The 27,813-nt window shown below is 43.7% G+C and overlaps 1 protein-coding gene across 1 annotated transcript; it reads left to right on the top strand.

The window, feature by feature from the left end:
• Positions 1–1,158: 1,158 nt before the first annotated feature.
• LOC132326641 (ADP-ribosyl cyclase/cyclic ADP-ribose hydrolase 1-like) lies at positions 1,159–26,150 on the top strand. The gene is made up of 8 exons (XM_059845138.1): positions 1,159–1,401; positions 16,217–16,346; positions 16,976–17,111; positions 17,819–17,901; positions 19,568–19,644; positions 20,262–20,354; positions 22,562–22,648; positions 24,505–26,150. Exons 1-8 carry the CDS (start codon positions 1,163–1,165, stop codon positions 24,584–24,586), a joined length of 927 nt encoding a protein of 308 aa, XP_059701121.1. The 5' UTR covers positions 1,159–1,162; the 3' UTR covers positions 24,587–26,150.
• The last annotated feature ends 1,663 nt before the right edge of the window (positions 26,151–27,813 follow it).

The following is a 27,813-nucleotide window of genomic DNA, read 5'->3' as shown; positions in this document are numbered from 1 at the left end:
ATACAGTAAGGAACTAACCTTGCAGAGAACACTAAATAATTCCTTAGATGATTTCACACAGCCTCAAACATCCATATATTACACACTTGCCTTAGAAATTCATGTGACAATTAATCCAAGCCTATGGGCAAGGGAGAGAAGTAAAATAACCCATTGTGTGCTGATAAACTATGATTGTATGACCACTGCAAAGTCGATTCCGCAAGGTTGCCTTAGGTGAAGTCAGAGCCAACACCTGTCCTGTACAAAACTATTAATTTAGAGCTGACTGTGGTGGTTTGAATTCATCTTTACTCGCACGTTAGATGGAGCACGTCGCTACAATTACTTGAATGACGATTCCAAGGACTTTACAAGTTGTTTCCTGGGGTTCACTTGTGCGCATTACAGCCGATAACTTCCTGAAGTTTAACTCGGGGAGGTCACGGCAAAGTAAGGCACAGAGCGCAGACAGCACCCAGGCTCTCACCTTTCCGCCCCGAGCCCCGAAAAGCCTTCGTTCGGCTCTAAAACCGGCGGAGCGGACGGAGCCGGCGGGGCGGGGGCGGCGGGAAGCGGCCCCGCGGTCCGGACCTGCCCCTCCGGACCCCGCGCTCAGCCCCGCGCTCCTCGGTCAGCCCGGGGTCCTGGGACAGCCCAGGGTCCCGGCACAGCCCGGGGATCCTGGGACAGCCCGGGGATCCCGGCACAGCCCGGGGATCTCGACACAGCCCGGGGACCCCGGCACAGCCCGGGGATCCTGGCACAGCCCGGGGATCCTGGCAGAGCCCGGGATCCTGGCACAGCCCGGGGATCCCGGCACAGCCCGGGGATCTCGACACAGCCCGGGGACCCCGGCACAGCCCGGGGATCCTGGCACAGCCCGGAATCCTGGCACAGCCCGGGATCCTGGCACAGCCCGGGGATCCCGGCACATCCCGGGGATCTCGGCACAGCCCGGAGATCCCGGCACACCCCGGGGATCCCCGGAGGGCGCAGCGCTGCCCGGACAGCCCGGCGCTCTGCGGGCGGCCGGTGACCCGGGGCGGGCGGGGGTCAGCCCGGCCTCCCGAGCATCCGCCGGGGCGGGGGCGGCGCGGGCTGGCCGCAGGAGCCACTGTCCCGCTGTCCCCGCTGTCCCGCTGTCCCCGCGGCGGAGCAGCTGCCGCCGCCTCTCAGCGCGATGCCGCTGCAGCAGGGCTCTGCCCGGGCGCGGCAGCGCACCGTGCTCCTGGTGGGCATCGCCGTCCTGCTGGCCGCCCTCGTCCTCGCCGTCGTGCTGGCTTCTCTCCTGACCCACGGAAGGCACGAGGTCAGTCCCACAATGCTGAAGTGGATGGACAGGGGGACCACGAAGAACTTGCAAGAAGTTATTCTGGGAAGATGCTACAACTACATCACGGCGCAGCACCCAGAGCTGGGGTGAGTAGAGGTCTGGGTCAGGTGTCAGGTGAGCAGAAATGTCTCTCGTCTCTGCCTGGCCGTGAGCGCTGGGTTTGCAGGGGCAGGGAGAAATCAGGCGGTTAAGAACCCTGTTTTGTAGAAAAATATACAGAGAGAAACTCGGTGCCCCGGTGGTGGCTTTTTAAGGAAACTACCTACAGGGCCAATAAAAGTAATACTAACCAAGACGTAATCATAAATGGATTTTGCAACTTCCCTAATGCCAGTTGAAATAAAAGCTGAATTCTAACAGGTTTGAGGACATGGAGGTGAAGCAAGTTGCTGTAAAGCTGATCTCCCAAAGCCTGTAATGTGACACTGCAGTCCCGTAACCGAAACTACACAGAGGGAGGGAAAGGACAAGGTTCAGCACAGACTTATAGAGCAGACAAAACTGCTAGAAAAACATTCAGAAGTACCTTGGGGTTATCCAAAACTGGTTTTAGCATGCGGATAAGACTTCTTGATGAGCTCAAAGAGCTTGCATGGAGAAATAGAGGTGGATCACAATACCAGCTCATCAGTCCCTGGAAACACCTTCCCCCAGAGGTGGTCCTTTCTCAGCTCATCACAGCAGGTAGTGCAACACCCCTGGTATCCCATCCCTCCTCTCCTGCAGAAGAAATTCCATGGGCCCAGGTCTGCAACAGTGTATTAGAGTTCTCAGAACTGATTTTCTGATCCCCTTCGTTGCCGAGAAAAGCAAAGTATGAAATAAGGAGTGCCCCGGGCCCCCCAGCAGGTACTGGGGACACCGAGGACAGGATCCAGGGCAGCCAGGGTCTCTCAGCAGGGAACCATCCATCCCTTCTGTGCCACCAGCTGCCCTGCTTTGTGTCTGCAGTGAGCCTCTGGCAGACTTTTCCATCACCCTGGGCTGAGTGCTGTGGGGCTGCCCCACACCTTGGCCAGGTGACAGAACCATCCTGGTCTTTGTCCTAAAAAAGGCAACCTCTTGTTTTCATGGCATTGAACTGATGAGAGCAAAGCTGTATATAGTTTGCTTGCATTTGGGTTTCTTTTGGCTTTGGATATCCTGCACTGTATGAAAAAGCTGATCTGCAGTATTTGAAGGGTCATGTGGAAAATCATGGCCTGAGCACACAGAGACTTGTTCACTCTTTAGTTAAACATTTGAGTGGCTTTAGTGTGGGAAAGGAAGATTCTTTTGCAAATAAAATTAAAAACCTCCTGAAACTTGCAAAATCATATATGTGCATCTAAAAGCATAAATTAATTAGTTAAATATTTATACACTCAATATTTAAATCTTAAAATGTTTTCAGGCCTAATAGCCTTTGTTACATGGGCTTGTTTCATTCAAATTGGGGTGCTGAAGATGTGAAAACCACTTTTGTGTGAATGTGCTTTCAGCCACAGCCACATGTGTTTTCACTGACAAGACAGTCTGAATCCAGACCACAAATATCTCTAGGAATGATTTGTTTAGGCAATTAATTCAAGGACAGTTTTTAAAATATCACAAATCCATGATCACAAGTTTTCTAAAATGTTTGTTAGTACAAAGTGCAGTATTTTGGCCTATTCATAATCCAACAGTGCCTAATACCTTTGTGGCTGTGAGCTCACTTTCTTTCAGATTAAATTACTTCTGTATAGTAGGACCCTTTTGTGTTTGATTTTATTTAAGAGGCAACTTTTTCTGAAGCGCAGAGCAAAGAAGAAGGAGAAATATGCTTGTTTATGTACATCTGAAATGTTCAGAGGTATCCTGAATGGAGAAATGCAGATGCTTTTCTGGAAATCAAAGCCAAGACTGCTCATTTCTGATTGCGCTGAGCTCTGTGCAGTTTGTGTAACCAACCCCTTCTGTCGCTGGCACTTTTTGAAAATGACCTGGGTGCCTTGAGGACACACCCTCTCTCTTTCATCATTAATGTAGGCCTTGGATCCTCTGTTGTATGGGATCTGTGGTGCACTTAATCAAAGAGAAGAGTAGGAGCAGGGAACTGCACAAACATGGGCAGTCTTGTGAGCTGGGCAAGCTGTGCCCTGTACTCTGCCAGGACTCTTGCTGCCACTACTTCCCACCATGGGAACTTTGTTATCTTGGTTAGAAATCCTTTCATTTTCTCATAAATTTGTCCATATTTTGTTCTTGCCCTTTTAATCTTACACTGATGTATATTTTTTTAAAATATGTGCCTCTAGTAAACTCGTGGGCACTTCTGTGTATTTTTACTTTTTTTATATCAGAGTCACTAAGTTCCACCTTTGATGATATTTTCTGAACATAAAATCTGTTCACTGTGGTAGTTAGCGATTTTGGAGTGCCATATTTCAATTTGGAATAGCTGGCAAGTTTTGAAAAAAAGGGGGGTGGTTGACATGACTATGGATATTATATTGTTTCTGGCTAGCACAGGTGGCTTTAACAGAGTTCTACAGCCTCCATTAGCTCTGCCTTTGCATCTATGTGCTGTAAATCATTTCAGAGGCCTCTGACATGTTAGTGTACACCTTCACTATCACAACTCTTAATTCTAGAGGATACCTCTTTGCTTTCTCCCTCATCTTACTGGAGCCCTTTTACCATGCCCAGCCAGCTTGTTCTGGTCATGTCCTTCTCTTTTCCAATACAATCTTTGGGCTGAACCTGAGGCCACTGAAAGGCTCTTGCTGTCTGCAGCTGAGCTTTGTAAATACCTCATGCAATCAGATTTTATCTTGTTGGTTTGTTTATTCTTCAAATTCATCAAAACTCTGTGTTGAACTTACTCACAAAAGGACATTTCTCTGGTTCTGTGTTACAGCATCTGCTGGTAATAATTTTGTTCAACTGCTTGTGTGCCATACAACCCTCAGATTTATTTCTGCTGCTGGCTGACTCTTAATATTTGTACACATGCAATTTCCTCAGTCTTCCTGCATAAACTTTGTCATGACAAAGTTCATGAGGAAGAGGAAGAGAATACCAAACATTTCAATAAAGCATTTTCAGTATTAGCCCTATTTTTTAGGAAGAAATGTGGATGGTATAGCAGCAGGCTTTAGGGTGTTTGTTCCCTGCACAGAGTCACACACCTACATACTGACAGTAAGGAATAATATTTCTCTTTTGACTTCCCTGGAAAATACTGGCTCCAAAGCTATAGTTTGCCACAGCTTGGTACTCTTACCTTGTTTTCGACATTAGCAGAAGCTAGAAGTTCTGATGTCACTAGTCTTGTAAAAATCCCGTGTGGCCATCAGTATGTACGGTAGTTTGGGCTGAATAAAGCCAAAAGCAGTTTGGTCTGAAGCAACAATTTGACCTCCAATGACTTCCTCCTCGTCTTCCCAGCAATAGGGACTCCCTCTTGCGGCTGCCAAACCGCTCGCAAGTCTCAGCTCCAGTCTCACGCACCGCGAGTTCCCGGGAATTTCTCCCTGGCACAGCCAGAGCGGGAGCGCAGCAGGGGCTCGGCGCTGCGGGCTCACCTGCACAGCTCAGGGAATTCAGCAGATCCCTGCTGAGACCTGCTGTGGTGACACCACAACTCACCCATCACGTGCAGGGTGCTGCTTCTGATGGTTTGGCATCGCTGTGCCTGTTGGGGCAGAAAAAGCGGCAACAGCTCTAGACTAAGTTAACTGGTTTAGGTTTCCTCTTCACCACATTTAAATTGGCAGGCTAAGGTCGGGAACCAGCAGCACTTTGTGACCTGGGGAAGGAGTGGAGAAGCCATGTTATCTAAAAGGTCATAGGCACTAATGCCCAAAGCATAAAAGATGCTTTTTTTTGTTTGTTTTTGGATCTAGAAATAACTGATTTTACATTTGCAGCTCAAGAGAATTTTTATTCTCAGTTAATGACTGCCCCCCCCCCCCGAGAGCTGCAGTCACTTCTTGGTCTTTAATTCACAGAACCATAGAATCACAGAATGGGTCAGGTTTGAAGGGACTAGAGAGGGTCAGCTGGTCCAGCCTCCATGCCCAGGCAGGAACATCCTACAGCACATTACACTAACATGTCCAGAGAGGCTGGCAAGGACCTACCATTTACAAATTTAAAAATTTTTTGTAGTCAAACCAGCTTATTTTTGTCTAACTTCTGACAGGAAGAGGGCACTAAGGACACAGACAGGGAGACAGGGAGAAATTTCAACACATGGAACTGCCAGGCCAAACAATGCCACTGTGCCTGACTAAGCAATACAAAAACCTGATGATGAAGCTGAAAGTGTAAAACTTCAATACAGTTTTCATGCAATCTTGTATGGACACAGAATATGTTTCCCCCTTAAATATAATTAGATCAAGCAATATTGTTTTTTTTTATCGTTAGTGGCAGGTTCTGTTGTAACAAATTTTAACAGTCTGTAATTCCATTAAATTTAGTAAGAGTTGGTGCATGTCCAGGGGAGCTCTGTCTCCTGACTGCACAATCATGAATGCATTCCCATTCCTTTGCAGCCTGTGGAGATGGAGATACACTTTTTCAAAAAGAACATATGGACCATGATTTTGTGTGAGATACTATTGCATTCACAGCATAATTTCCTCCTGAAAGAAATCTGGGGTTTGTTGTATGCTTACTTTTGCATTTTGCCTTCATGCTTTACTAGGCATTTTTAATCTAATTTCTTTGTGTTTGTTCACTGATTGTTAATGCTTTCACATCAAGCGTGGTACTAAATAACCATTATTTGATTCAGTGTCACAAAAATCCTAGTTTTATTTTTACAGCAAGATATTATACTGAAACTTACCTAAGGTTTGTTTTTTCATTGAGAAAATGTGCCTTGTATGAGAGGAACCATTACTGAACCAGTCTTCTGAAGAGTACAAGTTACTACCCAGTTGTAATGCATTAGACCCTCTTAGAATGCTCAGTAGATTTCTAGAGCTTCCTAGTTTGATATCCATCAAACTGCAAATGACTCAATGTTTCTTTCTTTGTAAGCCTATGCTTTCTAAAAAAAAATCTGTTATCATTGCTGTGCCATCTTTTTTGGTCCCAGAGCAAACAAAAGGCTTTATTTGCACTGCCTGTGGAACAGGACACAGGGGCCTGGTGACAAGCTGAACGTGACCCATCAGTGTGCCCTGGTGACAAGAGCCAGCAGTGCCTTGGGCTGCATGAGAAGGAGCATTGGCAGAGGGGGTCAGGGGGGACCTTTCCCCTCAGCTCAGCCCTGGTGAGATGTGTCTGGAGTGCTGGGTCCAGTTCTGGTCTTGTCACTACAAGGCAGTCAGGGGCACACCTGGAGCACATCTAGTGAGGGACCATGAAGGTGACTGAGAGCCCTGACTGTCCATCCTGGAGAAGGGAAGGTTCAAGGTGGTAAATACCAGATCAGGGGAGTAAAGAAGAGAGAGTCAAGATTTCCCAGTGGTATTCAGCTGCAGGGCAAGAGGCAATAGGCATTAATTAAAGTACAGAAAATTCTATTAAAACATAGGGAAAAAACCAGGATTTTTTTACTAGGAGGGTAATCAAAGACTGGAGCTTGACCGGACTGAAACTTGAAAGGTTGACTTTGACTGGAGACTTTGTAGAGGCTCCATCCTTGGAAACATTCAAAACAAGACAGATCCTGGTCCTGAGAAACCTCCTCTGAGACAGAGGTTGGACTTGATGATCACCAGAAGTGCCTTCCTTCCTCATGCTACTTCATTTCTTAGGAATTGCTTTTAGACTTGTAAGAAGTCCACTGGGAAACTAGGACAAACAGCAATGAAGAAATGTTTTGGCTCATCTCTACTGAAAATTGTTTTGATATTTTCTTCCTACATCTGGTTTGTATCTCAGCAATGAGATGGGCACTGTATCATCATAATAGCACACTGCTTATTAAAATACCAAGTCCTAACATTTGTGTATGCCATTAAAGTTCCCCTCCCTATTTCATGTGCTTGTGTGCTGACTTTAATACCTTCTCTGTTAGCCTTTGTTATATGAAACCTGCATTGCTCTGCTTTTCCTTTATTCTACCCCTCAATGTTTATAACCAGGTTTTCTTTTACAACTGTTTTTCCCTAAGTTGTATACAAATGACTTTGACTGTTCTTGCAGTTTCTTGGGAGCAAAGATTTCGTTATAAATGAAAACTGTTTGAGTCCTACTTAAAAGTACACTTCTATTGAAATATGCTGTACTGAGCATTAATGGGGAACTGGAAATATAACGTTTAGTGGGCACAAAGAGACAGTGATTAGTACTTGAGAATATAGAGGCAGGGCTACTGCATCTGGAATTTGTCCTTCTAAAGAGTCCTCTTGCTGCTTAAAGCTAGTTCCATAACTACTCTGGGCTCTAAGGTAGGACTCTATTTGGGTTTTGCTGTCATTTCTTTCTAAAGGAAGTTCATTAGAAAGAATTAACTTTTAGCAAGGGACCAGTTTATAGGGCAGTGGATAGCTATCATTTATTCGTTCTTGAGATAATTAATCACCAGCATATTTATTTCTGTTCTTCTGGAATATAAATGCCCCTGCTAGGCTGTGAAAAGCCATCCCATTCTGTGCAAAGCTCAGGCTCAGTTCTGTGCTGAAAATCTTCCCTCCCACACTGTGACTCCACAGGCAACCCAAGGTCTGAGCATCCACCCAGGGTAACAGGGAGATGTCAAAAGATACATAGTTTTTGTCCATGGCCAGCATCAGTTTACTGCTAAGATACAGAGATGCTGTTGAGATCTGAATTTGTCTCTCACTTGACAGCCATATGTCAACTCATCTATCAGTTTTCTATATTGAGTTTCTATCATATAAAAATTGTTATTAAATGACTCCATATTTCTCATCTACACAAACTTTTTTACATTAATTTTACAGTGTATAGATATTTAATGGTTCTTACTGCAAGATTCCATAGGATTTCAAATAATTTTTCATGTTTTGGTTAGTTTACACATATTGCATCACTATATTAAAGTACCCTTGCAGACAAAACCTCCTTTGGTTTTAATCCCAGATACTCGAGAGAATATTATTCTGTGCTGATCTTCTACATGTTAATCAGAAGTATTTACTGATTAAAAACTTTTCAACTTAGTTTTCCACTGTAACTCTCTGCAGCTATTTAGTCATGCACAGTCAGTTAGCTGCCTGCTCTTTACATTTTCTCTTGTTTATTGATTTTATAGAATTGACTCTACAGGGCAATGTCTGGTGGCTTTCTAAATTATAGCACCACCCTAGGATTGAAATTATTAAATGTTTTTATGAGCTGATTGCTGTAAAGGGGAATACTGTTCTATCCCACTTTTCCGTGTTTCTGTTCTTCCATAACATCTGTGGAGATGTCAGTGAGAAAAACCCCACACTCAGAGGTGATATAATTCAGCTGTCATTGCTAAGGTATGGTTAAAACTCAAGAGTAGTTCAACACCTCAGAGCACCATGAAGAAATGTATCTCTGGTTATCCACAAGGATAGGAGGAATAGATCCTTTTTCCCTCTAGGGTCAAATGAAAGTCTGTCTCAACTGCCCGAGGCAAAAAACATGCTAAAGATGCATTCTGTCTTCCCAGGGATGACCACAAAATAAGGAATTATCAAGAAGCTCACTCACAGATGTACTAAAGCTCCAATCTGTTCCCTTGTCTGTGTCCTGCCGATAGAGCCTACCCTTGAAGCAGGAACTTCTCCCAGATTACTGCATTTATGCCACATTCCAGCAGTTTTAGTTCTGTTAAAAACAAACAAACAAGCAAAACAAAGCAAAACAATGTAGTGCAAGTTCATGTTACGGGTGGGAAAAAGTGAAAGTGCATTAAGCCATTGAATATTTCCCTGAACATACTTTAATTGAGATCACTGTTACAGAAGTGTTCCTAGAAGTTTAATATTAACATTGAAACTCTACTACAAATACCCTTTCTGATCAAAGGATAAGATGTCAGCCAAAATGTAGTCCTTCTGTATCTGCTGATGACAAGCTTAATCTATAGAGCTACTATGACCCTCTGTCAAAATGTAGTCCAGGTGAGACTTCTGCCCTTCTGGGGGCTCTGTTCCACTTACAGAGCACCTCTGCAAACACCACCTGCTTTAGCAGCTTGTTTTTTACCCAGGGAGGCTGAAATCCAGGCAGCAAAACAATCTGCTTGTGTAGACGAACCCTTCACTGGTTACAGCTGCCACCTCTTGGCTCAGCCCTTCCCAGAAGGGTGACAAGGCTCAGTGTTGCCCTGCAGCAGCAATTCTCCACTCACATAAAATACTCCAGGAGCCATAAACCAAAGCCACAAATACTCCTGCCCTTAAAGCCTTCTTACTGCTGCCAAAGGTGAAGGACTGGTGTGGTGAGGAGCTGTCACTTGCTCCAGGTCATTCACTGTCCAGGAACAGACAAAGCCCTGGGGTGCACCCAGCAGCAATCTCACTTAGGACTTTTTTTCCAAACCTCCAGGTTCCCCTCTTTGCTGTGCAGAATTTAATTGTTCTGTCCACAGGCAGCCTTTCCAGAAGTGATCTTCCTGTGAGGCAGGGCTCTGGATCTCCCTCTCTATGCCCAGTCAGTTCCCTCAATGCTTTGTGTACTGACTTTTGAATTATGTAATTAGCAGAAAGCAGTACTTACCAAATCAGGCTGCCAAAAAAATCAAGCATGTCATTTTCATGTTGACAGAAAATCTGTTACCATAAGTGTTATGGTGGCAGACACTTTGCAATAATTAAACTAAGTGGGAAATGAGAGGCTTGTGCTTATTGAAGACACTGAGCTTGACAGATCTGATTTTCTTCTTTCATCTTTTTCCTTGCTAGTTTTCCCCCTTCCATTATCCTAATGCTGAAACCAGCAGGCATTAGTGTCCTCAAATGCTCAGCCACAACAGTGACTCACCTCTCTTAATTCGTATCAATTTGGAATAATTACCAATATAGCCGGACAGGACGTGCCTGGGCTTGTCTGGCCCTTGCTGCTGGACCAAAAATCGGCAGCTGTGGTGATTTCACCCAGAGACACCTTTGGCTAGCTGGATGCTGCAGCTGGGCACTTGGAGGCAAGTCCAGGCTTGCAGGAGCTCAGGTTTACCTTGGGGGAGAAGCTTTAAGGCGAGGTGAAGGAAAAGGAGTCGGTTCTCATGGAGGGTTTTAATCCAGAGCTTTATTCTGGGCCCTATTCTGAATTCAGCAACAGCTCCAAGACAGCTCCCAGAACCACGTGGTTGCTGTTCCTTTTAACCCCGGGAGACGGGGAGGGAAGGGGTAGGAAGCCACCAACCAGGTACAGGAGAGGACGTCTTAAGGGACAAGGGACACCTGCATGGCCCAGTGTCCTCCAGGGGTGGAAGGCATCTTCTGAACTCTGCCAATCACTCGATGCCCTTCTGGAATGCCAGGACTGACGGACAGCGCTCAGCAGGGGTCAGGGTGTGGAGAGGAGGGATGATTGACACACCCAGCAGGGAATTATCAGGGAGGAACCTGCGGTATCTGAGGGGAACCATGGCATCACAGCGCACCAATATCAATCTGATTTTTAGGAGAGACACGCGATGGGAGGTTTGGGTGCTACAATGACAAGAAGGGAGCAGATCCATTGTGTGCACAGCCCATTTCCAGCTCCGTGCCCTGCAGATGGGTCGCGCTGTCACCCGGCAGGAAGAGCCCCAGGGCTTTGGGGCTGACCTCAGGTGCTGCTCCCGAGGAGCTCCTTCTCCCAGCTGATGGCACTGTTCTCCTTGCTTCCAGCTCCTTCTCCCAGCTGATGGCACTGTTCTCCTTGCTTCCAGCTCCTTCTCCCAGCTGATGGCACTGTTCTCCTTGCTTCCAGCTCCTTCTCCCAGCTGATGGCACTGTTCTCCTTGCTTCCAGCTCCTTCTCCCAGCTGATGGCACTGTTCTCCTTGCTTTCTGCTCCTTCTCCCAGCTGATGGCACTGTTCTCCTTGCTTCCAGCTCCTTCTCCCAGCTGATGGCACTGTTCTCCTTGCTTTCAGCTCCTTCTCCCAGCTGATGGCACTGTTCTCCTTGCTTCCAGCTCCTTCTCCCAGCTGATGGCACTGTTCTCCTTGCTTTCTGCTCCTTCTCCCAGCTGATGGCACTGTTCTCCTTGCTTTCGGCTCCCAGCCCAGCTTCACTCCAGGGAACCGCGGCTGCCTGGGGTGTCCTTGGCAGCAGCTCCGAAAAAACTGCTCCAAAGCAGCAGTGAGACACGGCAAAGCTGAAGAAATAAAACCCCAGAAATATTTAGGACAGAAAAGGTTCCAAAAGGATTCTGAGTTACAGAGGGCTTCCTCTCAACACAATTGTATATGCATATAATTGTATACCAATCGTATAATTGGCCCTTGTATAATTTCTGACATAAAGACATAGCTACACATAAGCTCACATGAAAAAAGAGATTGAATATGGGTGTATACATTTTACTGCTGTCTACAGCCATCACAGTTTATCAAAATGCAGCAGATAAATTGACACAGGCAAAGATGGGTCTGTTGGATGCAGAAATGTTGCTATACCATTTAGTTCATTTGATACACATTCCCCTTCTGAGATATCTGGGTTTTTACAGGTGAAGCCCATGCCTTAGATCCCCAGAAGAGTGAAAACTGGCTTTATGTCTTTAAGGAGCAATGTTACAACCACAAACATCTTGCTGACATTTTAAAAAGTCAGATTGCTGAGTACTTAGGTTCATCACAGCTCTGGCTAGTGGTGGCAGCAAATGAGAAGGATTTTCTTACACAAAATGCAGAGATTTGATCACTATACAGGTTAGGTCATGGGCTCAGGGGACTGTTTGCAGCTGTAACTTTGGAGCTTCACCACAGGGCCACAATTAAAAACTCAGGGTGGCCTGAAGACATTGCAATGTTTTAGAAATAAAATTCTGGACCTTGGAAAATCTGATAGTGATTGCAGGGGAGAACAGGTGTCACCAGCAAAGTGTCTCTGCATGGCAGGGTCATTTAAAAACATGGGCAGAGCTGATTGAGTTCTCCAGAACAAAGCCAGGAAATGATTCTTTACTTGTAAATTTGAAATGGATCCCATACTTTAAGCATCACTCTCAAATTCTTGAGAAGGAAACTAGAGACAACACAGCCCAAGGGAACACTGCCCTTCTTAAGATGTTTTTAGCATTCAGTGTCAGTCCACTGCTGAACTGAAAGCAAGACTTTGTTCATGGTGTAACTGAAATCAGAGGAGATGAAACTTATCCTTGATATTATACCAATTAAATCAGTTTCAATTGGGCATGAATTTGCTCTGTCATGTCCAGTTAAAGAAAAAAAATGTAAAGCAAAAAAAAAAAAAAAATCTATAGTAACAGTTATTTACCAGATAATTCAGTGCTATCCCATTCCTTTCAGTGTAGGATATTCTTTCAAGGTTAGCCAGACCAGTGTATGGATATGCAAGAAGTAATGATGCAGAAGCTGTCCATTTTTCTAATATGCACATTAAAATTTGGCTGCTGGGATAGATGCTAATGGAAATATTCTTGGCCCCAGCTTTTGCTTGATAGATTGATGTGATATTCATATACAAGCCGATGGATAGAAATGCTCAAATTTATTGGAAAATGCAACTTCTACCCCTGTGTAAGGACAAATGGAGGATATGCTTTGCAGCATGTATAACATTTGAATTTAATAAGGAAAAGTTTCTTTGTATCCCAACCTTTACTATATGTAAAGGTTGGGATACAAATAAACTTTTCCTTATTAAATTTAACTGTATGCTATACTGAGTTCAGGGTAGAATCTCTGGCTGCAAAAGATCTTAAGACAAGTTCTTCAGTCCTTGTTCTCCAGAGAAAAGTTGCAGTTTTTAAGTTCACAGAAGATTTCATGTGTTCTTTCTGTTAGCTATTATTTCACATTTACCTGTATTGCCCAAACTCTATTTATAAAAATAAAACTTGAAAAAATTGAAACACAAATTTAGAGTATATTTATGTTACATATCACTGAATTTGGATTCAATATTTCAGAGTCTATAGTAGAATAAATTGCTTAGGTATTTCAGCATAAACAAAGCTAGCCTCAAAGGAAGAAGTCCATTATGCCTGAAGAGATTATATGGCATTTGCAGATAGGATGCAGAATTAGTTTGTATACAGCCCAAAACACACAAACAAATTCCAGAGAAAGAGAGAGCCCAAGGCCCACAGCAGTGTGGGACAAGAGAGTATTCCCCATGGACTCCAGAATTATCTGAATTAGATAAATTTAATCAACTGGTAGAGCAAGGATCTTTTTTGTGGCCTTTATTTCTTCTGTAAATCCAGAAGGAACACTAAATCAACACATTCTATGACTTGGGAGCAACTTTAAGGGAAAAGTTTCTTTCTCAGGCACTAGGTTTTTGGGTTTTTTTGACAAGGCACGTGTTCTTGTTTCAACCTGAAGCTGTTCTTGCTGGAATTTTTAGCATACCACATGCCAGCAAACTTCTCAAATTGTTTCAGAAGGCCCAGAGCTACAGAAAGTCTCTGCCCTCATCTCTGCTCAGTGTGAGTCAAATGCTGCACACCAGACAAGTATTTTCTTTCTGTGTTGGAAAAAGGTCTGGTGAAAATTTATTAACAGAATCTACTTCAACAGTGAGACTGGAAAGAATGGCACATCTTCCTGGAGCTGGGTTTGCAGGTCCTCAAGCCTTCTCACTGCTTATCACATGTAAACCAAAATCACAGTTCTATGTGCCTGGTAATCTCCTCAGGATGTGAGACAAAATTTGTGCTTCATATCAGAGAAACAGTTATTCAATGGCAAATCAATGATTTATTATTATTCATGTGTAAAAAAACCTCCATGTTGGTAAGTGAGGACAGCAAAAAGAAAAGGTTGTTTAGCTTTTTATGTATCTTTTTACATTGATTTTTACATTTTTACTTCTAAAACAATGCTTGAAATTGCCTAGTTTCCATAAAAGCCCATCTTCATGACTAAGATTTTTCCCTGTGGTACAACTGGCAGTTCCACAGTGATTAGCAGCTGTAGAAGAGCCTCCCCCACTTGCAGTCTAAGACCTACCAGCTTTTATGACATTAAAGATGCAATTTTGCTCAGCTCTGCCAGGACTGTACATAAAGATTCTTCTCTCAGGTGATTCTTCTCAACTGGTGATGTTGACACACGTCATGCACTGTTAAGTTTGGTGTCTTAGAAAGGATGGAACACTGATTCTTTGGATTAGTGACTCAGCAATCTCTCTTGGCATGATGATGAATCACCTGGATGGTTTTCTTTGTGTCTCTCATGGCCATGGCTTGAGTCTAGCAACAGAAATGTTTTATATTGTGTCTATCTCCTACCTCTCTGCTTTGGAAATAAAAAAGCATGGGTTTTTTTTATGGTTTCTTGAAAAATATTTTGTCTTCTGAGACCAAGCATAAAAACTTTGCCATATGAAAGGATAGATCACCAGGTACCCAGCTGTCCCCTGGGGCTGTTAACGCTCTTACATAAAGCAGATCTCAGGAATAGCTAAAAAAAAAAAAGAAAAAGAAAGGCCTGCCTGGAGTCATTTGACAAATTAGAAAGTATGAGCCATATAAATGCTTATGAGATGTGTCTGTGCTTACAGCCAAGCTGTGCAAATTGTCTTTATGATACCATTGACTGTGCAGAGCAAAGGGTACAGCTGCCTATTCTCTAAAGTCACCCCTCCATCATCAGGAGCCCTCTCTTTTGGATGATTCAGTGTGTCCATGTTGGAATCCTTAGTGACAGGGAGAGGTATTTACAGCTTCCAACCCCTAAATAAAATACCAAAGTTTGGAGTATGGTCTCTGTGGGTTATTTATGCTTTGCAGAGAGAAATGAGCTCCAAGAGAAAATTTAATGCACCCAAGTTAAGTCCTGCTAAGTAAAACATGAATTCTTGCTGACACAAGAGTGCAAGAGCAAAACAATGACCATGCTCCCTGCAGCACCCACAGTTTGGCTTCTTATTTCTACAGTGATGCAACTGAAAGTGCATTTAGGCTCTTGAATGAAAGATAACAGTCCTGTTAAAAAATTATCATTGTTACTCATCTTTATTTGCCAAGAGGTAAATTGGGTTCATACAAATGAGACATGGGGTCCCCAATGCAACTGGGGCTGGCCCTGTGACAGATGACATGACATGACATGACATGACATGACATGACATGACATGACATGACATGACATGACATGCCAGGGCTGCCTCAGCTGGCTGCTTAGCTGGAGACCCTCCAGGCTGACGTGCCCTGTCCCTGCTCCCAGGCTCAGTGTCAGACAGCATTGTACAGTGGCACCTGATCTGGATCCTGGTTACACATGTGCAAGTCAACTGTGCCTCTAGCAAAGCCAACAGCTGAAAATTAGTGCAGAAATAAAAATAATCTAAGGTTCCAAAAAAACTAAATCTCTGCTTTTGTTTTAGATAAAATTACAGATTTTTTTTTCTCTAGGATCAAACTCTCTGCAGGAACAAGCCGTATTTTTGGTTTGCTGCATCTGAGGAGACAGTATCCTTTGACCATACTTTTACAATGTACAACATATAGTCTGGGAAGCTATTTGCTTCTCATGATTTGGTGTGAATAATCAAGAAATTTGAGCTTTTGGTTATGTAAAATCAGCACAGATCATTTTAAGGGGTAAAGATTTTTTTAAGATACTGCAGTGAACTAATTTGAAATGCAGGAAAGAGAGATGATTTTGAGCTGTTTTTTCCTCAGTATATACTTAATCTGCTGAAGATACTCTGCTTTTGTAATGGATTATGTATTTGGGGCCTGAGCATAGTTGGAATTCTTCTAACATCTGATCCAGAGTGTTTGACCACAACAGAGGCAGAACCTTTCATGGGCACAAATACTCGTAAATATTTATTAACAATGTTTTAATCTTTTGTCAGAGATAAGGATTGTCTAAAAATATGGGAATCATTGAAAGATGCCTTCATTTACAAGAACCCCTGTAATATCACACCAGAAGATTATCAGCCTTTAATGGAGCTGGCCAGTCACCCTATACCCTGCAACAAGGTAACACAGTGCAGGGTGGGCTGTGGTGGGAAGCCAGGTCTGGGCAATGGGATCTCACCCATAACAGCTGGCAGGGTCTGAAGGTTGAGGAGAATGACATTTTACTCTTGCCCTTACTGCAACAGTCCTGCAGTTCCACCTTTGGGCCCCAGTAACCCTGCCCATCTATTGCTGGGAATCTTCCCTGTGTAAGGTTTGCCTCAAGCCAGGATCATCCCAGTCAAGTAGCAGGGATGTCCCATGCCCTGAGCATGTGGCTCTCTGTAAGGAGCATGCCACCATGCTGCTAGAGGGACACTGCTTCCAGAAAGCTCTTCTTCCATGTGCAGCTCAAAAGCAAACAACAAATTTGGGAAATATCCTTTGAAAACTAGCCAAACCTTTCTTTCAAAATCCCTTAGAAGCTAACCATGTCCCTTTCCACCAACAAAAAAAAAACAAACCCAACAAACTACCCAAAATATTCTGCAAACGACAGTGTTCAAATAAGAACTGACCCACTAAGGTGAACTTGCTGCATTTCAATAAAACTCCTTCATTATCATTAACTTTCTGGTTTTCTCCAGAACAGTTTTCTGGCCAGCTGTAGTATAGCTATCACTCACCAGACATTGTACCTTATTTCACAGTCACTGTTTTGGAGCAAGACAGGTGACCTTGTTCATCGTTATACAAAATCCAATCAAAATTTCCTGACCTTGGAGGACACCTTGCTGGGTTATATGGCTGACAGAGTTTCATGGTGTGGAGACCCCTCTGCCCCAGGTAATCTACACCTAAACACAATCCTTTTCACATTATTTTCTAGTGATTTACTTTAAAATCTTAACTGTCCAATATTTTGTAATTCTGAAAATAGCACCTATTTCTCAGGTTAAATTAAAAACCACAACTTTGGGTGTTATTTTAACACCAAGTTGCTGCTTTACCTAATGGCCACATCTAGCCCCCTGTACTTTGTTTGCTTGCTTCTACCCTGTGGTTCCTATGGGACAGACTGCAAAGCAGGAATGTCATTCAGGAAGGACCTGGCCACATCCAAGTGCTGGGGCAGTGTGCAGGTACCTTGGGGGTACCACTGCCCACGTGACTCCTGAGTTGGTGCTTAAGGCTGAGAACTTTAGACTGGGCTGGAATTGCTGCAAATGCTGGGCAAAGTTTGATTTTTCAATGCAGTCAGACAGTACCTGTCAAGAGCCAGCCTGTTTCTCACATTTGGGACTGTGTGTTTTCCCTTCTCTGTTTTCTGAGAATTCTTTGTGATATGGGATCTGCAACTGTCTCCCTGAAAAGAGTGTGAGCAAACAGGAAGACCTTTGAACAGATGCAAATTCCTTCTCCTTTTAGAGCCCTCTCCCCATTTACTCTTCTTGCTTTGATAGAGGGCAAAACTTTTTGCCCACAAAGCCACATAAGCCTTGCAAAAATATTCATTCTAACCTTAGCTATTCTATAAATGTGTTTTTTCTCAGGAATCAACTATGAATCTTGTCCAAAACGAAATGAATGTGAGACCAACCCTGGCTCTGTGTTCTGGAAAATGGCATCCAAGATGGTAAGATCTGGACTAAATCTCCCTGAATCCAAAAGTGAGGAAAGGCACTAAGTTCCTGACATTGCCAAAAAAAATGATTTTGCAGATTGGACATAAAAGATGGAATGGTAGAAATTGACAAAAGCTTTAGCTCCAGGTGCTAGAAATCATGATGTTGGAATCCAAGGTGCCATATTTTATGTACAACATTTGATGCCCTTGTAGTTCAGGCATTCTTTTTGTGCACAGAGGCTGAGTGTCAGTGTCTGGAACAACCCTTGGCAGAGACCTGGAGCTCTGCAAGTAATACTCACAATTATAACAATCACCTTAATTAAACCACAGAATGTAAATTGCTACACTAAAATCTATTTTAGCATGCCAGTGTGGAAAACAGCACCCAAATTGGCACAGACATTTTCCAAGAGGCTGAGAATCCCCTTGCACTTCCCAGCATAAACCTGAAGAGCACATCCTCCCACACCAGTGCCTGGCAAGGTTCCTGTGATGTCCCCACCCACAGACACATGCCAACTCCCATCACAGGAATGAGACCCTGCTGGTCCCAGTTAAGCAATTAGGCTGGCTTTGCTGAATCAGCATGATACAGGATCAAACTGCCAGAGAAAAACCTGATGTCCCGTATTTAATTTTACCTGTCTCTCGAGATTTCACCCTTGGTATGACTTTTAGTAGATGACTAGCCAGGTGGAAAACAAGCATTCCTGTATGCTCCAGTTCTCTTGTATGTAAGAAAAAGTCTACTCACCATAAAAAAACCCAGTTTTGTGGGTAAACTAGGAGTGAAAATGGTTCAGTTCCAGAGTGTGTGAGAGATAGAACCACATACAGACTCAGGTTTGCTCAGCTGCAGGCTTCCTTGCCATTTAAATTCAAGATTGACTAAAACTCATGATTCATACATTTGAAAGTTACACAAAATGAAACTTCCTGAAACTTTGCAGCTCTCAAGATCTGAGTTTGAGCCACATTGTTTATGAGGACATGAAAGATTTGATAAGTACAGTCACCTGTATTAAGCTTTTTAAAGATTCTTTGCCTTACCAATGGTGTATTATAGACCTTAATAGTCTTTAAATATTTGGACATGGGCTTTAAATAATTAAAAATCAGTGATTACATGATCCAGTATATTAAAAATCAAATTTAAAAAACCTCAGTGATAATTTTACTAAAATATCAAGAGAGAAAAATCCCAAGCCACAAAAATAACACAGAGCCTGAGTCACAAGGAAACAAGTATGTGGTGGTCTGTGTGTCCTTAAACTAGTGATACCTTTGCTCTGGCTTGTCCTTACTTCTGAGCTAAAGGAGTCTGAGGATTACTGTGAGTTACTACAGACAGCTGTGAGTTACTACAGACAGCTGCAGCTGTAGGGGCTCTGGAAAGCCCTATAAAAACTGAAACCAAACAAGCTGCTGTACCAGTCTCATGCAGCCTTAGACTGCCAATTCACAGCTGTCTTATGGGGCTTTATCACAGTTTTGCCATTGCCTTCAGAGATTTTTTTTTTTTTTTTTTGCACTGAAATGTTCTGCAAAAATATTGCCCAGATGCTCTGCTTGTATTAGACAGTTCTGAGGACATCAGTGTATTCTACCAGCCCCAAGTCTGCCATGGCCCTGCCTGTAGTGTCAGACTGTAATGCCCATTGGTCTGGTTCAGTTTGCAGAAGCAGCATGTGGTGTGGTTCAAGTGATGCTCAATGGATCAGTAGAAGCTGGAGCTTTCAGAAGCAGCAGGTACTCACTCAGCACAAAACCATTCATGTTTCTGTGGGGCTGCATGTGGCCATCTGTGAGTCCCAGTGCAGAAGGGATTTTGGTAAACTCACTCCTGGATGATTTAAAGCTGATTCTTTTCACTCCTTCTATTCAGAGAATCCTTCAGGGGGTGTCTGGGTAGGGTATGCAGGGTGCTCTTACTGCTCAACTGGTTATTACAGTTTCTTTGATTTTCCTTCACTAGACTTGGCTCCCTGGCTGGAGTGCAGTCTTGAATAATATCAAAAGATGAAGGCTATGCTCTCTGGGGGAGCCACCATGGTTATTTCCCTGGCACCAAACCAAATCAATAGCCAGGAAACTGAACAGGAGAAGAGGCACTAAAGATGCCAAAACTTAATCTTGTTTCTGTCTGCAGGCAGTCTCAAAAGTTCCCCTGAAAGTGAAATAAGAACGGGGAAACAACATTTGACCATAAGGCAATTAAATAGTCTGTGAAAATCCATTGGCAAGAAAGTGTTCTCTCACAGAGTGTAACAGCAGCACTAATAAGCTCTAGTATTTGGGGAGCATAGTCTCTACATCTTTCTGAGATAACTAAGAGTGTTTTGCTGTTTCATGGTCCACTCTTACAGCATTTTTGGAAGTATTGAGATCTTTAACCTGGATCCAGATAAAGTCACTGAAGTGCACATTTGGCTTATGCAGAACATTGGTGGACCTCAAAGGTAAGTCACACTGGTGCACAGTGACCAGCAGTGTGGGGAAGGCACAGGGCACAGCTCAGGTCTGGCAGCAACACTGTCTTAAACTCATGAAATCTGCTTTACACTCACCTTCTAGGTGCTTACTTGGCAGGAAAAAAATAACATTTGTGCTGTTGTTTCTCCTAGTATTTTTTGTAGGTACTGCTGAACAGTTATAGATAAAACACAATGACATTTTCTTTGCTTTCAAGAGGTCCCATGACCTTTAAGTTCCTTTCAACTCCACTGAGGTCTACAGACCTTTGCTATGGGTGCAGCAATGAAGTCAGAGACCAGGCTGTGTCTGCAAGGATAAACATGCCCATGTATCTATCCAAACATAGATATGTTTTTCCACAGGACTCGTATAATTATGCTGAGCACAGCCACTTTTGAGTGACAGAACAGGTTGTGGAGTCTCTACCTATGGACATACTGAAAACCTAACTGGGACCTGGGCAACCTTTTCCAGCTCATATTGGTTTGATCTCAAGCAGCCTCCTCTAACCTAAATAATTCTGTGATTTTTAATAGCAAATCTGTAGTTGAAATGCTTACTATGGAATTACTGACACCAGAACAGCAACCTCAAATCACATCTGAGCCTTTCTGAGTGATATTTTTCATCCCATTCAGATTCATTTGCAGATCTACCACATTTGAAACACTAAGCATGAGGCTCTGTGCCTTTGACCCCTCCTTTCAGAGCCACTTCTGTGGCTCACATTGCCATAGTGCCCTGCCACAGTTTTTCCTATTGTTAATGATCTCCACGACAGAAACAGCAGCTTTGGTGCCACGGATCAGGCAGCAGGCTGTGGAGATGCAGTGCAGCTCAGGAAGGAGTGTGGGCCTTGCTCAGACAGCCTCACTCTCTGACACAGCTCCAGCTCCAGTGTTGCAGCCCCTCCCTCAGCCCAGGCACCCAGGAGTGTTCCCTTTCCATGAGCTGACACACCTGCCATGGCTCATGGTGTGCATCTGTGCTGGGGTCAGCATACCAGGCTGAGTCTTGTGGTCCTTTGCATAAAGGTTTGCTGAAGAAAAGGACATTGAGTGAAGAAAAGGACAATCTTTGCATCAGTTTCCCCTCACATGGCACTGCAACCTTTGTCCCATGATTTCCCAGCATCAGAAATTTTTGCTGTGCTCCCCCTCAGCAGCTCACACAAGGAAGTGCCCTGCCAGCCCTCTTGCTGGACATATCCTCCTCCTGTGACAAGTTCATAGCAATCTCCTTTTTATTTTCTACTTGCTTCCAAGGAGAGAAGGGGGTGTGTAGTCCCAATAGTGTGCATTCCTTATATCTTCTGATTTGTATTCCATGTTGAATCACTGAAAACTTGTCAAGTCTAGTGAACAAAGAAGAGCTGGCAGTGCTCTCCACTAATATCATATGTTAGGAACTGGATTTGTCCCCAGTAATAGAAGTGAGTCCTGTACTCTGGATGAGGAGATGATTTTTACCTTGAGGTAGCAAGCCTTTTGCTCTGTCTCTGTCTGTGCCTATGACATTTGTCAAACTTTTCACTAAAGCTTTGGGGCCCTTGGGCTACTTAATTAAATTAAACATAGAGATACAGATCTGGAGAGTGCTACATGCTTCTTGAAACCTTTATGTGGATGGGAAAGAAATACAAAAGTAAGGGCTCCTACCAATGCAAAAATGGTTGAAACATCCCCTTTCCAAAACAGGGCAGCAGCAGCTGTAAACTGAGGTGCTCATGGCCTGCTTCATCCCCAGCTTTCTGTCAGTTTCCTCCTATCTCACTTCCTACCTGGGACTTCACTGCTGGCTTCCATGGTTGGCCTTTTCTCGTCACAGAGAGGACTTGACCCTTTTGCCCTCTGAGAGATTTCAGTAAGCCTTGTATTGTGCTGCTGTGGAAGCCACCAGCAGCAGTGGAGCAGTTCTAGAGCACCCTGAACTGGAATGGGACTGAGTGGTGTCCCATAGATGTCCTGCTGCACAAAGCTCTCATGCAAGATGCACAGCTGGATGTCACAGAGCTTCTACCAGCAAGGGCCCAGTGGCAGCCAAAGCTCCACAAAGCCAATGGGCTTCTCAGCACATCAGCAAACAAGCTTCTAAAGAATCTTACCTGTAATAAAGCAGTGACATAGTGTGGAATTTAGGTGAGCATTTGTACACACAAGGAACACAAGTAACTGAAGCCTTCTCTCCACAGTGAATCCTGCTCAGGTCAGTCCATTCAGAGGTTAATAAACATTTTAGAAGAACGAAACTTTAAGATCATCTGTGAAGACAATTACAGGTAATTATCCTCTCTTATTGGTGATGGCTTTGCTAACATAAAACTAATATTGCAGGTTTACAGCAAGCTAGAGCAGACTTCCTCCTTACTGCCACTCCCTCCAGTGTGGCTGGGTCTTTCTCAGGGGCTTCCAGCTGGCTTCCAGCTGCCCTGGGGCTGGCTGGGTCTGGGTTTGCTCTCTGCCCTACACCTCCCATTGAGCATGTTCAGTTGTTTTCAGAAAGGAAGCAATCCAGCCACCAGATTTTCTTCAGACTTGGCTTTTACCTAAAATACTCTGAACCAAACAGGCAGCTTTCCTCCCTGCTGCATACAGATAACACAGGGTGCCAAGGGTGGTCCTTACTTCCTTCACCATGGTTTGAGCATGCTTTCTGTCCTGCTGCTTTGTCAGAGAGTGAGGCATGAGACACGATAAGCATTACTAATTATTGTACTTTACCACTGTCAGGAGCAAAAATCAGGAGTCTGTGAAACAGCAGCCCAAGTCCTGACTTGCCTGAAATCTCCATCTTCCCGCTGAGGAAATACAAAAGCCAGAGACCCTTTATCCCTGTGTGGGGTTCAGAGACCTTCACACAGAGCAAAATTTTTCTTTAGAGGCATTAGAAAAGTGGCAAACATTCAATATTGCTCATATCTTATCTGTCAGGAACAGCTTTTCAGTGTCAAGGACTCATACTTGGATAAGAACACTTCCAAAGTAAACAAAGATTTCTATGAACTTCTGAGTTTGTAACAATAGTTTAAGTAAGGAAAAATTGGTCTGCAAAGGAGAAAAATGATAGGTCTTTAAGTCTGAAGGCAGAGCAATATATTCCTGTCTGGGTATTGCTGAACCTGATTAATGGGTGCTCTTCACTTGTGAAAAAATTAGCGCTGGTGTGGAGCATAAATCTGCCAAATCATGTGTTTACTTTCTCTTTGGGTAAATGGAACCTTAACCGATACTCCTGGGTCCTGTGAGCAGGTATGGATTATTTCAGCCTAGGATGAATTAAGCTATGGGGCAAGGCAGGAAGGGGAAGTATATCACAGCTTAGACCCCTTGTGGCTTAGCACAGGGAGGAACCTGGCACTCATTGCTCACAACTCATTGCTGAAGGTAAAGTGACAAGTAGGGCTTTTTGTCAGAGTTCAACTATCACATACATAAACAATTGGGTTGAGCAACACAGACAATTAATTTTGCTATTTTTTATGGAGAATAATAATAAAATAAAAAATTACAGGTAAAGCCAAATTTCAGGATAGGCTGTGTAAGCTGGCTTCACTCCCCTGTAGTCATCACAAACAGAACTGTGTGGGTCTGTGTCAGCTGAGCATCTGCCTTTGCATGCCATGTAGCAACTGCTGGTCGTGTTCTCTTGCTTTTGTCCATCTCAACAAGTATCTTTCAGAAGATAACTTTAAAACTGGCTTCACTGGATGCATTAGAAAAAAATCTCATCATATCTGACGCTCACAGCAACAGCTTTCTGTTGTAGTAGTAGGGTTTGCCAGTGAGTAAGACAGATGGTGAGCTTCCAGCATGGCAGGAATTCCACAATTCCACAATCTGTGCAAGAGATCTTTCCTCTTTTTCATAATTATTTTTTATATTGCAGAATAGCTGACATGCTGTGAGGTCAGATCCTACTTTGGTTTGTACTGATTTGCCCTTGTCCCTAAAAACACCAAAGTTACCTTTCTGCAGCAAGATCAAAAAGAACTACCCTAAGGAAATCCATCTGCTTGATAAGTGTGGATGTAATGTGCACTTTAATTTTTCACATTGCATTCAGCAACTGCGAAGCAATTCTGTTATACTTGCAAACTGATTATTAAATATTTGTTTGTTTTGTGTCTTATTTCAGGCCTGTTCAGCTCCTTCAGTGTGTGCATAGCCCAGACCATGCAGACTGCAGGCTGTGCACCAACAGCTCAGCAATCCCGTGAAACAGAGCTCTCCGTGCTACTGAAGAATTCCCTTCCTTGTGTGCAAAGCTGGAGAAGATGTGGCTACATAGCAAAGAGTGATGACAGTAGCATGATGTGTGCTGAGTCCATAACCAGAAATCCTTGCTGTGATACTAACAGCCAAATAGCAGGAGATGATACCTGAGGTGTGATGCTGTACACACACACACACAGACATGTTTCAGATGGACTGGGGCTGTGCTCAGCAGTTGAAGGCAGATGCTTTGCCCTGGTTTGCTCCCTCCTGTACAGCTTGCCACTGGCACAGAGCAGGGATTCCCTGGGGCATGCACAGAGAAGAAAGAGACTTTCCAGGATAGGCAGAACTTGCCTAGATCAGAGCTCATCTTCCTTCCTGCTGAAAGGTTAAGCAGGAAATGACCAAGGCATGCTACATTTTCCCTGCATCCCAGTACAAATTTCCCCAGATGGGAACGCTGCCCATTGGCACATAGTATAAATCATGGCTTTCCCAGGTACTGTGACACTTCTGACCAGGTAGACCAAGCAATGGAATAGGCAGAGCAGTTCTTGCCTTTTAATGGGTATCACAGTAAGCAGCTGGTGGGAAGACAGCTGAGCTAAGAAAAAAACAGAAGCTGCTCAGAGGGTTGCCTGCACCTGTAAAAACTGCTTAGTATGCAGCTGGGACAGAAAATAGTGAGGCTGACTCAGAAAGCTCCATTAAAATCCTCCTGGATACACCATTGCCGGTCAGATTACATTTTGTTCTTAATATAGCAGTAAACAGTCACCTTCCAACTTTCAGAAAAGGTCCCTCAGGCCACAGCTTGGCCATGCACTGGAATAGAAACAAACATCAAACGGTTGCCACAATAAGGAGTCTCTCTTGACCTCAGTTTCTGCAGTGAAGGTGATGCCTTGGGGTGTGTAATTCACAAGCACTGACGTGCGGTGGTGCACTGAAACAGCAGGTTTCACTGATTTCCTTTGATTTCTGTTTTACCAGTCTCAAGTGCAGTGTTTATAGCAAAACAAGTATCTGAGGCCAGCTTGTGGCTCAGCGCCTCTGTCAGTGCCACTGACACCAAGAGAACAGAGCAGGCTTTGCTACAGACATACTCCTAGGGGCTGAGGTGACAGTGTGAGCAGCAGTTGCCAAACCTTTAGGCACACTGGGGTTTCCATGATCCCACAGGGAGAAGGTTGTACTGCCACGTTTTAGTGACTGCCCAGGGTGCAAAGCTTCGTTATGGAACTGCACAAGCTGGTGTCATTTTGTGCATCTCTAGATAAGCCTCATCTCTTCCATAGCAATAGAAGGTCTGCACTGAGCCTGGCTGGACCAACCCAAGACCTCACCCATAATGTTTACATTAAGTGAAATGTATTTTTTTTTGCAAGATGTTATGTAACTACTTAAATGAATCAACATAGACACGTACCAATACTTTCAAATAGGTTATTTCTGACCATCAGTTACAAGTTTGTCTTCATGCTCACTTTTGTACCTCTTCTGTTGCAGTATATTGACTGTAAAATCAAGATCTATAATAAAATTGCTGATGAGAAATGTTCTTAATTCAGTTTCACATTGTACAGAACCTCAGAGATTTAAGACAGAAAAATTCTCAGAGGACCAAAATAGGTCACTTCCTAAAAACAACTCAGAAATCTGTCCAAGGTATAAAACACTATATGCAACCACCCAGGAGAGCAGAGAAACAGAGCACATCCTCCCCAGTCTGTGTTCTCCATCTGACACAGAGAAGTCATTGTCTTTGCAGGTGGCTGGAAGTGAAGCATCCTGAGTCTTTCTCTTGAGCATAGATTGTTCTTGGCCATAATAGTGAAGAAAGATGATTGTTCTTGTCAGTGGTTATGGAGTAAGATGCTCAGAAGCCAACTGTGCTTTTGGAAGCTGAGGTGCACAACTAATATGGGCAAACTGTGCTGGAGTAAGTGATGGCTTTGTAATGCAGGTGGCTGGCAAGTCTGGGCTGCTTGGATCACATACATGAGCAAGCTCATTTCCAACAAACATTTTTATTATGCATGATCACACATCTGAAATGCCATGCAGACATGCCCTACCAGAAAAGTATACTTGCAAGTCCTCTTGCTTTGCTGAAGACTTATCAAGCAAAAAACCTTTCCAAACCAATACAAAGTATTCCAAATCCACAGAAAATAAATAAAAGGAAAAATAACCATGCATTTTTCCCACTCTTTGGAATAAATGTTTCTTAATATGGTTTGGAAAAGGTTGGGTTTTGAAAATATGTTTTTTAGTCTGAAAAAGCTAACTCTCATAATTTGCTCAAGATAAATAGGCTGGCTTGTGCCTTAGGCCCACACCAAACACTGCTAGAGGGCTGCCCAGGAACACGAGAGGAATCTGAGTTACTGTGGGATAGGGGGATATCAATGTTATCACTCCCAGAACCACACAGATCTGGAAAAGCCACTTCTCTGACCATGTCACAACAGCACTGCTGCTCCCCTGGTCTTCACCTGACCAGAGCCTGCAATCATTAAACTTATTAGGAAAAAATGAAATATAGAAAGATCTGTTCTCCTTTGCAACCAGCACTTGGCCTTCTGTTTGATTTCATGTAATATAGAATTGTTTTGGTTGGGAGGGGCCCTAAAGTTCACATTGTTCACATGGGCAGGAACACCTTCCACCAGACCAGCTTGTTCAAAGCCCCATTCAGCCTGGCCTGAGCACTGTAATATGGGGGAAAATCTCTGAGAGGGGTTTTGATTTTGTTTATATGTGTATTGGCAGTGCACATACAGATTTTGTTTATATTGCATATTGTGCAGTGGGTCTGGGTGCCCCTGGACTCTGGCAACGGGGGAGTGCTTTTGGATGGAACCTGATGTAGTGGCAGCACTGCAGTGTCCATCAGTATGAGGCTGAAATTTAGGAATTTTTTGGGCTACCCTTTATGCAGGTACCTGGGAAGACTCCCTGATATTCAAAACAGTGACCCTCAGATATTGTCTTGCATAAAAGAGCTCAGTAGAAAGAAGAGAAAAATGAGACCAGCAAGTGTTCAGGTAGGAAACCCTGCAAACAGGCTGAATCTCAGAAACATTCTCTTAACAGCAGTATCATTCACAGGCTTAAAATGGCATTTAAATGGACTAAGTGATCCTTCCTATTAAATAACTGATCCTTCCTGTTAAACAGCTTGAAAGGAGCAAAGGCTGATCCAAAGAAAATTTTTTGCACGTAA

This window comes from Haemorhous mexicanus, chromosome 4, assembly GCF_027477595.1.
Source record: "Haemorhous mexicanus isolate bHaeMex1 chromosome 4, bHaeMex1.pri, whole genome shotgun sequence".
NCBI lineage: Eukaryota > Metazoa > Chordata > Aves > Passeriformes > Fringillidae > Haemorhous > Haemorhous mexicanus.
Note: the sequence above shows the minus strand (reverse complement) of the source record. Positions and strands in the feature narration are given on the sequence as shown.

What these genes read in the sequence shown, in the direction of transcription:
- LOC132326641 (XM_059845138.1), top strand. Translation starts at nt 1,163, where the DNA reads ATGCCGCTGCAGCAGGGCTCTGCCCGGGCGCGGCAGCGCACCGTGCTC. An exon ending in ACCCTATACCCTGCAACAAG is followed by an intron (nt 16,347 to 16,975) that starts GTAACACAGTGC and finishes CTTATTTCACAG; the next exon opens with TCACTGTTTTGGAGCAAGAC. An exon ending in ATCTGTGAAGACAATTACAG is followed by an intron (nt 22,649 to 24,504) that starts GTAATTATCCTC and finishes GTCTTATTTCAG; the next exon opens with GCCTGTTCAGCTCCTTCAGT.